This window comes from Elgaria multicarinata, chromosome 6 (assembly GCF_023053635.1).
Source record: "Elgaria multicarinata webbii isolate HBS135686 ecotype San Diego chromosome 6, rElgMul1.1.pri, whole genome shotgun sequence".
Lineage (NCBI taxonomy): Eukaryota > Metazoa > Chordata > Lepidosauria > Squamata > Anguidae > Elgaria > Elgaria multicarinata.
In genome coordinates, this window is record NC_086176.1 from 8,734,774 (window position 1) to 8,747,127 (window position 12,354).

Genomic DNA, 12,354 nt, shown 5'->3' on the forward strand with positions numbered 1-12,354 from the left:
ACGTGTTCAATGCCCCGCTCGCATCCCCTGCAGCCTCGTTCCTTTAAGCCCTCGGTTTTCTTCTATGAATCTGCGGAGGTCCGCAGATAAAATTTATAGCTTCACTTGTCTATACTCCATATAAATTTGGGTTTATATTCAGTGAGGAGCAATCCCGTTGTTGTATAGACGGGGGACAGGTCTTAATTGCCCAATAACTTGCATTACAACAGGGAACCATATACTGTTTTTTGGGAAATCCATTTTTGAGTGCAACAGCTACTCAGAGAATTATGCCAAAACTCAGAGGAAAAGGGGAATCATGTCCCTGCTAATAAACACATGCTGACCCTGTAAGTCCTGGCTCCATTACACCAGTGCTGATTTTCCCAGCAACCATATAGGGTTGCGAGCTACCCCTGTTATAATGCAAAATGTTTTAAGGTGAGTGAAGTTGAATGGACCATTAAGGCCCATTAGTTATACAGAAGACTTATAAAATACAGAGAGGAAGACAGAGGGATCAACACAGCTGTCTAAATGTTTGGATCCACCTTGGGGGTGTGGCTGTCATATACTTCAACATTGACTACTACACCACTGCTCAGGGGTAGGCACATAAATAAAAGATAGAGGTTGGGAGAACTCTCCCAGTGTAGAACGTTAACCAGAAATGGTTACGCTAGATTACAGCCTTCCTCAACCTGGGGCGCTCGTAGTCCAACACATCTGGAGCGCCCCAGGTTGAAGAAGGCTGCGCTAGAAGCTGTCTGATAGCCCCTGTGAACAAATTAGTAAAATGTTAGCACGTTTATTTTCCCTAGTTTGCTGAAGGACTTGTGTCTGCGACACCATTGGCTAGGACTTAAAGGAAGATTTCGTAGGGCTCCACTTGGAGGGTATGGGGGAGAGAAAGACAGGCAGAGGCCTTAGCTAGACCTAAGGTTTATCCTGGGATCGTCCCTGCCTGCTCCCGGGATATCCTGAGTGTCATTTACATGAACAGGGATGACCCCGGGACGATCCCAGGATAAACCTTAGGTCTAGCTAAGGCCAGACAGAGACAGAGAAAGGTGGTATCCTGTCCTTGAAAGGACTGCAAGACTTATGCCACCCAGCAGATCTTTGTCTGCAAATCAGCTGTACCAGGGGCCTCTGCAGGATGTACAGTCAGACAGGAATATCTTTGAACTCTTCATCAATGATGAGAAACTAGACTCAGTATGACTGATAGCCTTTCTAGACCAAATATAAACCCGAACATACAATATCAGTACCCCACTTTGCTCTTTTTAAAATACTACATAGACAAATTCTGTATCAAAAAAATATTGTGTGTGACAGAGTGAACAAGGGGAGAGAAAAGGCAGTGATGAAAAGGGCAGAAAGGGAGTGTTGGAAAAGCCATTTTAACTAACCAGAATGTAAAGAATAAATATTTCATGGACTCATTTTTCCTCTCTAAATTCTTAGCCAGGCTTGGATTTTTTCTCGCTGATTCATTCCCTTTTGATATCTCCTGTGTTTATCATTCTAATTTTATTCCTATTCTTTTTCCTGTCTCTATGCACAATTAAAGTGGTTCTTTATATTAAATGGATTACATGCTCCATGCTATAAATACATGCAGGAATTAAGATTCTGTTAACTTGTTTAAGTGATAAGAAATCAGAGGCACCAAATTTTTTCTCTCAGTCCCAGGAGGAGCAGTGCATGTGTTCATGGCAGTGGGCCTTTCTAATATATACATATTCATGGTTTTGTTTGTTTCTTTGTAAGTGCAGAGAGCAAATGTGTGCATGCAATAATAAAGCAGGGATACTTTTTCTCTCTGTCTGTCTGCAGTCTAGAGGCTACTTATGTTTACAGCACATAGTGTGTTTATAAGAATTGAAGGGACCCGGTGGAATGTAGTTGAAGCTGGCAGTCACTGAAGGAATTTGGAAATGGTTTAGGTAACATGTAACTTATATCCCCTTTTTATTCCTGGTTTTAGTGAAGAATATGTGACGGATTTACTGCTGAAAGGAGAAACTGTTGCCTCCAGATATGGAGACTAGTACCTGGTAAGTTCACAGTACTATTTTAGAAAGTAGGACAGAAGTCCATGGGGACAGAACATGCCATGGCACCTAAGTAAGGCAAGAATGGGGACCGTTGCAGGCCAAAGTTGGTCTGCCAAGCTGACCCATGGGGCCCCTCCCTCAGTCCTTTCCTCAGAAGAGGAAGGGGCAGGAGAGTGAGGCTGAGTTCAGATGACACGCTAATCAACTGGGGGTGGGGGAATAGGAACAGAATGAGAAACAACCGTTGATTAGTGTGTCGTCCGAACTCAGCCTGAGTGTTACTCTTATGGAGTGAGTGATACTAGAGGCTAGGTTGCCTTTGCTCTGCCGTATCTGGGGAAAGCCTGGGTAGAGCAAAGCCGGCTCTCCAACAACAGTACTGGCTGGAGGTCTGCTCCTCCAGCTGGCATCTCAGGGGCTGTTCACACAACACGCCAGCCCACACTCAGTGGTTGAGTGTGGGTTGTTGTTGAACCATGGGTTGTTTGTTGAATTGTGGGTTTGCATGTTGTCTGAATCCACCCTTAACAACCCAACAACAAACCATGGGTTCTCATGGTGGCTTGTTCAAGAAAAATAAGTCACGCTGCATGGTTAACAAGCTGTAGCGGGGTTTGGAGTCCAGGGGTCAATCCAGCTCTCAGAAGTAAATAGGTTCCCCACCTCTGCATCTTCAGGATGAGTGAATTAATCCATTAAGACTGGAGCTGGCTGTGAACCATGGTTTATGAAGCTGTGTACAAGCCCTTCCTTTGCTCCTCTCCTCCCATCATATGGCAATTTGGCACTGAGATCCTGGCTTGGATTAAGCCAGAGTTCCCCATTACAATCCAACTGGGGGACTTTGACTTAAAGTTGGTTAACAAACCAGGATGTTAAGCCAGGGCCATTTGCACCAAAGAGAGCACACTGTGGGAAGAGGAGACGGGCAAGCCCATGAACCAGGTCTATGAAGCCACAAACTGTTGTTTAAATGGAGCCATCGGATCTCAAGCGTCCAGAAGCCAATGGGAGGCATGAAGAAAAGGGATCAACCTGTGGAAATCTACAGAAATGGGAGTGAGGAAAATGGAACCTGAGTAGGAAGGCTGCAGATACCCCACTCCTATTTACTTGCAGCTTCAGGTACTCCCACATGTAGCCTTAATTGGAAGGTACTCAATACCGGCTGGAGGAGAATACTCTACAGAGGAGACTCTTTGGATTAGTAACCCGTGTCTTTTTTTCTCCCCCTCAGCAATGTGATGCTCCCCCTTGTTTCCTGCTTCCGTTTGCTGCAGCTCTGGCCATTCCTACTTCTAGCTTCAGCTGTTCCCTCACACAGCGCCTGGTCTCTTCGCACCCGGGGTCTCCTGGCAGCACGGCCCCTCTGCAGCCACCGCAGCCCCTTCACCTCCAGATCTGTTTGTGTCTGGAACAAGAATCTGCCCCCGGAGAAAGGCCCCCACTCTACCTCACAGCGGCAGCAGTCTCTCATTTCCAAAGGAGCTGGCCTGCGTAGTGCGGTACGGCTGAGGCGCCAGGCCCAGGGCACCCGGCCCGCCACCCCATCGGGCTTTGAAGATGGCCTGTCCTCCTCACAGTACCCCTGGGCTATCGTGTGGGGCCCCACCATATCAGTTGAGGATGGAGGCGACGCCAATTCAGCCAACCCAGGTTTCCCGCCTCTGAGTTACACCTTCGTTTCATCAAGTGGGATGGCGACAGCGCAGCCTAATTCCCACTCACTGCTACACAACGAAGGGCTCAACTTGCGCCAGACCCCAGCCACGCTCCGGCCCTTCCTCTTTGGGCCTCGAGGAGAAGGTAACGCTCCTCTGCTTCCTCGCGTTCCTTTAGAAGGGGCAAGGGCGGCCAGCCTCTTTTGGACGGGCTCCTGTGTACCCAGATCAGCCTGAGTGATGCGGGTGTGTGTGTGTGTGTGTGCTTCCAGGCAGAGGGGTCCTAGCGCTAACAGTCAGGAGGCACTGCACCGCTATTTCATCTTGCCTTACTTGGAAGATTTTCCTCAATAAGAAAAAAGACGGAAGAAGGGCTGGGTGGGAAAACATGGGAGGGTTATGAGGGGAAGTCTTTTGGATCCCCGGTGACTTTCTATGAATGAAGCAATGCTGTTGCGCAATTCAAGCTTTGCCTGGAAGCACCCAAACAGACATCTAGCAGGTGAAGCTTCTCACCACGTTGCAATTGCATTCTCTGCCTGCTAGATTTCTGCTTCTTTGCTAAACGCACACAGGAGCTCAGTGAGGAAAAAGGCTGGAAACCCTAAGGGGACTTATGGATTGCCTCGCTCCCCATTCTCACTGGCTCTCCTGGCTCTGTCTATTCCAGGTGTGGACCCTCAGCTCTATGTTACCATTACGATCTCTGTCATCATCGTCCTAGTCGCTATGGGGATCATACTCAAATTCTGGTGAGTAGATTTTAGGTTGGTGCAAAGAGCCGTCCCAAATTACATGTAAAATCAAGGGAAACGCTTACAGGATATTTAGGAAATCACTTTCTATACAAAATATATGAAGTGTTGCACAGTAAAACTAATACAAAAAGGTAAAACCACCAAAAACAATATAACACTGTAGCAGCAATATTCCGAAACTAAAACCGAGAGAAATCTCTCTCCAAACAGCTTTGTTTTAATGAAACAGGAAGTAAAAAGGATAAAGGTGTTGTAAGAAGGGGCTTCTCTAGGCAGGGAGTTCCAAAGAAGCAGAGAAACTACTGCTACTTACCTTTTGCCAAGTCCTTGTCCACCATGACTCCGGAAAGGAGAGGACCCGGAGTCCTGCAGGCACTTCTTTGGGGATACAAGGTGGCAGTTAGCTCTAACAGGCTGAATGGGAAGTAGGACCATTCATCATGATTTCATGGGTCCTATCCAATGGGCACCCATGACACTTCCACAACCTGACTCCATGCAGCATCCAGAATCACAGAAATTGTATGTGGTGGGATGTTTAAGCAGAGAAATCAAGGTCTGGTCACTCTTTCACCTCAACATGGGGTCCATGTTCTCTGTCAACTGTACAGGTGAACACTTTATTTTCCAAATGAAAATTGTTCTTTGAGTGCTAGGAAATAATAATTTCTTTGCAATAGGCGTAAGTCCTGGAGGAAATACATCTGGATATCCTGAAACATCTATGTGAGTGGTGAATGTACAAGACGTGATCCTCTGGAGAGGTCACTCTTGTCACGATGGTAACGCCCTTCCCCAACCTTCTTGCAGCTGGGACCGGAACCAGAAGCGCCGTCACCACTCCAGTCAGCAAAGTGGATTGCAGCAGCAAGGTAGTCAACAGCCCTTAACAGACCTGTCACCTGCCACAGTCAGCATCCTGGGGCCCTATGGCGATTCGCAGCTTCCTACACCAGAGATGGTGGAAACTGGACAGGTACTGGAAGGCGTGGAGAAGCTGGAGGGATCAGCGAAGACCAGTGCTTTCCAGCTCAACAGGTAAATGATACAAATGTGATGATACAAGTGGGAATGGCTTGGCTTGGGGGGAGGAGGAGGAGTGGAAAGGAAAAATTAAATGAACAGCAGAGCAGAAGAAATCAATGGGCTATAAGCAGCCAAGCTGTGCTACAGGGTTGTTGCAAGCCTAGTTGACCAATCCATGCCTTAAACCCACCTTTTAATGCTGCTGCTGCTATCCATTTGCTATATAAAATCTATATCCCTCCATAGGTGTATGTATGTATGTATGTATTATTGCATTTATATCCCACCTTTTTCCCCTCCAAGGAACCCAAGGCAGCGTACATAATCCTTCTCCTCTCCATTTTATCCTCACAACCACCCTGTGAGGTGGGTTGTGCTGAGAGTCTCTGACTGGCCCAAAGTCACCCAGTGGGTTTCCATGGCCGAGCGGGGACTAGAACCCGGATCTCCTGACTCCAAGTCCAACACCTTAGCCACTACACCACACTGGCTCACCACAGGTGACACTACTGTTGCAGGAACATTACCTTTCACAGCACAAGATGTACTATTTTTGTTGTTGTTGTTTCTGGGAAATGCAGTTCTTCACCCAGATAACACAGCCATTATTATCACTATGTGGAACTTGGTTAAAAAAGAGTCGTCAAGGCTGCTCCTTTCCTTGTAAAAAACCCACAAAAACTTCACCATTTCAGGAAGCTTTTCTCATTCTTTTTCCTTTCTGTGTAGTTCTTTAGAGGCTGTGCTGTTCTCTTTTCCAGTAGAAGCCCAATCACCGTTTGAAATTTTTCGGTGGTAACGGTGGTGACGAGTAACCAAATTTGTTAGTCCACCACTATGACTGTCAAAGTTTATTATTTTGGAGGTCTGTGGGGCTCTTCTACTCTCAGCAAAGAGCACGTTTTAAAAGACGCCCCCCGAGTGCAAGGAGTAGCCCCAGTGACAAAGTGTCACGGTCAAAAGAAGTGAAGCGCCCATGCGAGTTTAGCAACAGGGTAAGGGGGCCGGGGCAGTCCTAGTAAATAACGTGGTTTTCCAGGTAAACAACCCAAGTAATAGCAATAAAAGAAACAGTTCTGCAAGCAGAAAGCCAGCAGGGATATGAGCTCGCCACGACCCAGTTTATTGAACTGCGTGTCACACGTACGACTTGCAGCCTGCTGAACAAAGGTCATGGGCGTGTGCTCAGGGTAATGAGCTCCAGACCCTCCGGGAACAAGTTGGTTCCCTCGAAGCCAAGGCTGCTGACCTGGAGAAAGTGAGAAAAGCAGGTCCGTGAATGAGACCTTTGGAGACCTGACAGCGGCGTCCCAATCCCTGGGTGACAGCTTCTCAGAGGTCATAGAGAATGGGGGCTTGGGAAAGATGGGCGTCATTCTAAGGAAGAGGCAAATGATCCCTTAGAAAGGACGCATTTTTTGGAGGACAAACTCATGATGTACTTCTGCGCTTCCCACATGCAGCTGGCCGCTGGGTGAACGAGTGCTGGACTAAATAGGCCTTTGGTCTGCTTCACCATAGCTTTTCTTATGTTCTTAATAAGGTACTGAACACAACAAGGCTGCCAGCAAATTTTCTGGAGGACAAGTAGACTGAGAGTTTCAGCCATTGAATGTGTGCTGTGCTCCGTCCTCATTTTAGTTGCAAGACATTAGCACAACATCTAGTCCCTTACCTGGTGTGATGGCATGGGATGCTGCAACCCTGATGAAGCTAAGCGGGTCTAGGCCTGGTCAGTTTCTGGAAGGGCGACTACCGGGGAACCCCATGTACATTGATTCCTGCATTGAGCAGGGGATGGGACTCGATGGCCTTGTAGGCCCCTTCCAACTCTGCTATTCTGTGATTCTAAGTAATGGATTGTGGGGGAAGGTTTTTGTTGTGTGTGTCACTGAACCGCTCTGAGGGGGAGACAGAAAAAACTAAGAGAGCCGGATGAAAATAATGTAAAAACAAAGGGGAAAGAAGCAGCCTTGTGTTCGCCGTTTTAAACAATGGGCCCTCCCACACTGGAATGATACAGCAGGGATCTCTTGACCTTTAAGGCCTCAAAGGTAATGATGAACTTTAAAAGTCACGGTCATGAAAGAGAGAATGTTGTTATTTGTTGCTGTTCATATCATCAGCAAGGTCCAATGGGTGCCTGTGAGACAGGCACAACCACATTCTGGTCATAATAGCAAGGACTATGTTGCCTAGCTGAACTGCATTTTCTCAGGTACAATATTGTCGTGTTTCTCAGAACACTCCTGGTTTCGATGGGAGGCAAAGTAATCCACAAAGCTTTTATTAAACAACGAACATCTCTTCTACCTGAATAGAGTCTAACCTCTTGGAAATGTCCCCCTACGCAAAACTATGCAAACTAAGCAAGACAATTGTCCACTCAAGAAGAGTAGGAAGCCACTTCGCAAACGCCAGTAACTTCAGAGAGCCTGGTGTGGAGGCAGGTTCTGGCGTAATCAAACTGACTTTCTCATGCCTTCCTTCCACTCCGTGCGTTTGAGCTTCCGGTGGACCCTAGCATCAGCTAGCTTGTTGGGACGCTCACCTCCGGAAGAAGGCTCACTTCCCACCGAGTGTGTAGGATTTGGCCTTGAGCAGATAAGCTCTGGAGAGGGCTGACTCCCAGCTTGGGAATCACCCATGAGAGCTTCCTCCCCCACTGGTACAGGCTGGCTGGTGTCTGGCACTGCGTCTTCTAGATCTGAATCTGATTCTGATCGATTACCTGAAACATCTTCTCCCAAAACAGGGGCAGTAGGGTTAGACATGACAAATATAGACATATAATGAATTAGTCCTCAATGGTGAGTTGAGAACTGCTTCTGCAAGAGTGCTGAGCCTGAAGTCCGTGGGGCAAATCTGGCCTGCCTAGGGGCCCAATTTTCCCTCCAGAGTTCCTCCTATGGCCATGCCTTTCCCCCCTGGCCCCATCCCTTTCCCCTGACCATGGATCATATTTGGTGGTTTCCTGGCTTTTGTGTAGTTTTTCCCCCTTTTCTAAGAGAGCAATCCTATGGCCACTAGACAGATTTTATGTAGGGCTGTGCAGCACCTCAGGCCGAGGCCCCGAATCCGAGGAGGGCTGATTCAGTCCGCCTCGGCTTGGTTCCAAGGTGGTTCGGGTGAAACCCAAAGCCGAAGCCAATTGGCTCCGAAGCTTCCAGGCACCTCAGCGCTTCGGAGTGGCCTTCAGCAGTCCCTTACCTGCTGCCTCTGTCCTTGCGTCTGGTGGCTTATGCTGCCGCCAACGCATATGACTGGAAGTAGGCCGCACAATTTTAAGATATTGCGAGTGCTCAGCTGATTAGTACCTCTATGACCACCGTAGTTTGTGGTCATAGAGGTGGCCAAAGAGGTACTAATCAGCAGAGCCCACGCGAAATCTTAACATTGCGCGGCCTACTTCCGGTCATATGTGTTGGCGGAAGCCACCAGACACAAGGATGGAGGTGGCAGACAGCAGCGGTGGCAGCAGGTAAGTGGGGAAAGGGAGCCTTTTCTGGGTGCCGGCTGCGCAGCCAGCACCCAGAAAAGTCCCGAGTCGCCTCAGAGGGCCCGAATCTTGCTTCAGCGCCGAGCCGAATTGGGGCTGCTTTGGGGGCTCCGAACCGGCCTCCGAGGCGGATCAGGGGGTGGGTGCACAGCCCTCATTTTTTGGTTTCTGGGAACTGACGTCAGAGCCAGCCCATTCCCAGAAACTGCTTGCCAGTTGCTCTCCCCCCTCTCCCCTGCCACCTCATAGCCAGTGCAGTTCTCTCCATGCTTGGTGCTTCTTGGGTACTTAGAAACAGAGCAAGGAGAGGGCAAAAAGGGGGCATGCCTGGTTCGGAGAGGGGGGGGAGACACTGGAAGCTGGTATACGGAGCTTCCAACCAGGTCTCTGGCCTCCTTCCCTCTCCCTCCCCAAATCGAGAGTCTAGTGAAAACCACAGAGCCAACAGAGCACATAGGAGAAGATCCCCTCTGTGCTCCATCCACCCAGTATTGGACAGTCATTGGAAGGAAAGGAACCTCTCGTCCAAGCACTGAGTCATTACTGACTCTTGGAGGGACGCCAGCTTTCGCTGATGTTTTCTTGGCAGGCCTTATAGCGGGGTGGTTTGCCGTTGCCTTCCCTGGCCGTTATTACCTTTCCCCCAGCTAACTGGGTACTCATTTTACCGACCTCAGGAGGACGGAAGGCTGAGCCGGCTGCCTGAAACCAGCTTCCGCTGGGATCGAACTCAGGCCATGGGGAGAGTTTCACCTGCAGAAACTGCTGCTTTACCCCTCTGCACCACATGTCTCTCCTAAGGCTCAGTTACTGGCAGTAAGAGGTTTAAGCTAAAATACGCAGGCATTTTGGCCTTGTCCCTTTTACCATTGGCCCCCACTCACTGCTGGCATGCACCCCACATTTGCTTCTCTGAAACTGAATTTGGTCCTTGGGATGAAAGAGCTTCTCCACCTCTGTGCTACTGGGTCACGGGCTGACCTAAGCTGGGTTGCAGCAGCAGCAGCACTACCGCCATGCAAAGATACGGCAAAAAAAATTAAGTGGGTCCCTAAACGCATGTTGGGCAAAAGCGGGCTCCCGGGTCTGAAATGGTTGGAGACTATCGATATAGTATATCTGATACTGGGAAAGGTGACGTTCCTTCCACAGATGCAACACCCATGAAGGTGTCCCAGCTCCATGCACCAAATGGATGGCAACAGCACTGAAAAGTAGGGTTATAAGTTTTGGTCTATTTTAATCAATAATCGACCAGGACTGCAGTCCTGCACACAGTTGACTTCAATGGTATTTACGCAGCCTTACTGAATGCAGGATTGTAATGTTAAAGTTATGGTTGATTTATCAGTGAGGATCACTGTGTGGCTTTGAGGATATTTTGGATGTGATGTATTACCGAAAAACAGCCTCCACCAACATGGTACTCTCCAGAAGTTTGGGACTTCAGTTCCATTAGTCCCAGCCAGCATGGCCAATGGTCAGGAATGCTGGGAGTTGTAGTCCAAAACATCTGGAAGGTACTAGGTTGGGGAAGGCTGCTGAAAGTGAATATGAGAACGTCTTCTGGCAAGAAATTGCCATTTGGCGTGTTTGAGTTCTTTGAGGTTCTCTCGCCTTCTGTGTCTCAGAAAGGCCACCTGCATTAGCCCTTTTCAGGTGTTCCAGTCCAGGCTATTGTAATCAAGCGGAGGCTCTGCCTGTGCCGAGCCATCCCTGTTGCCCCTGCCCCTTGCACCCGGAGGGGAACGTCTGCTGTTCATGCGTCGGCTGCCCCATGATGGTTCCCACCCAGGACGATTCCCCTCTACAAATGGTCCCTCCTTGAAAACGCGGGGGAGAACAGTGGGTGTGTAGCCCCCTTTCCCCCCTGTGTGTGATTGCAATTGCATGGAGGGAAAAGCCCAAATACGGCTCTTGAAGTGTTGATAATGTGCAAATCCATTTAAATGTAATTAGTTAAAGGGCATTAATCAAGTATCATCAGTTATTGTAAAAGTGATTTGTTGGGAAGTCATTTTGCGGTGGTGAAATGATTTAGGAGCTGCACTCTAATGTGGAGCATTAAGGGAGCCTTAGGAATGGGCTCCTCAAAGCCCAGGTACTCCGTGACAAAACTACCAGCGATCAGCTGAAAAACTCCTCTACCCGGTTTTGTGAACCACCCAGAGAGCTCCGGCTATTGGGCGGTATAGAAATGTAATGTAATGTAATAAATAAATAAATAAATAAATACCCATGCTTCTGAACACTGGGAATACTTTTCATAGCCCCCTTCTCTCTCTCTCTCTCTCTCTCTCTCTCTCTGTCTTTCCCCCATCCCACTCTTGTTTTTTTGCTCAGGATCCCACTGGTAAACCTGTGACCACACTGGGAGAAGCAAGACCTGGCTCCTTTGTGTTGAGACCCAAGGCTGGGTCTCCAAGGGAATCCCAGAGAACGGGCAGCCCTCCCTTTAGCCCCTGTGAGTTTGGTACGGCCACTCCTGACACAGCAGCAGAAGTATTGTGGATCCCTTTGTGTCATGACCTTCCATCACCATTGCAGACCCAACCAAACGAAGGCTGAGCTCCGGTGCTGCCAGGCAGGCTGGGCTTCACAGTGGCGCCGTCTCACGCGAGCCGAGGGTTGTGAGGCAGGGCAAGGACTGTTGGCACCATAAATATGTCCCCAACACACACAATCACATACATACAAATATTTATTTATTTGTTTGTAAGCATGCTTGATATCCAGAGGCAGGATGCTCTGTCTCCCCTCATCCCTCCCAACTCCAGCCCTTTCCTTCATTTTGTGACTTGGAAGTGTCTTCCGAAGAGCCAGACTGAGCATCACTTTTCCTGGGTGATGAAGACCCTTCTGCATAACGGGCAAATAGAGGATATAAGTGCGGTGGTGGAGAATGAGACGCCCAGCATTAGTAGCAAACTGGCCCCTCTCCCGCAACTGACAGCCAGTTCCCCACGGTTGCTTCCAAACTAACTTTTCTTTGGAGTTGCCGTCATTTCCACTCACTTTTTATGTGGGGTGGGAAATTAATAAAGCATCATTGCAACACCACCCTATTCAGTAAGGACGTGGTAGCTGGAACTGAGGATTTTAAGTGCTCTTGTGCCTCTAGTTAAACACTTCTTGGTTGGAGGTGCAGCTCTTTTTACTGCTTCCTAATGAGTGTGGGGGATTAGTGATGGATAACCTACTTGTTTGATTATCCATCACTAATTGTTTAAGTTGTTTAAGTGAACTACTTCTCTTAAATGGACTAATATCAGTGTTAAGAGACACTTAATACCTATTTATTACTAATCCCCTATGCCTGTTCAGCAGTACATGGGCTGGACCTACAAGGAGGAAACATTTAAGCA

General features: G+C 48.4%; 1 protein-coding gene across 1 annotated transcript; it reads left to right on the forward strand.

The window, feature by feature from the left end:
- Positions 1–1,973: 1,973 nt before the first annotated feature.
- Positions 1,974–11,381, forward strand: PIANP (PILR alpha associated neural protein). Its single transcript, XM_063128473.1, has 5 exons — positions 1,974–2,045; positions 3,283–3,851; positions 4,377–4,458; positions 5,275–5,502; positions 11,333–11,381. The coding sequence occupies exons 1-5, from the start codon at positions 2,029–2,031 to the stop codon at positions 11,352–11,354; spliced, it is 918 nt and encodes a 305-aa protein (XP_062984543.1). The 5' UTR covers positions 1,974–2,028; the 3' UTR covers positions 11,355–11,381.
- The last annotated feature ends 973 nt before the right edge of the window (positions 11,382–12,354 follow it).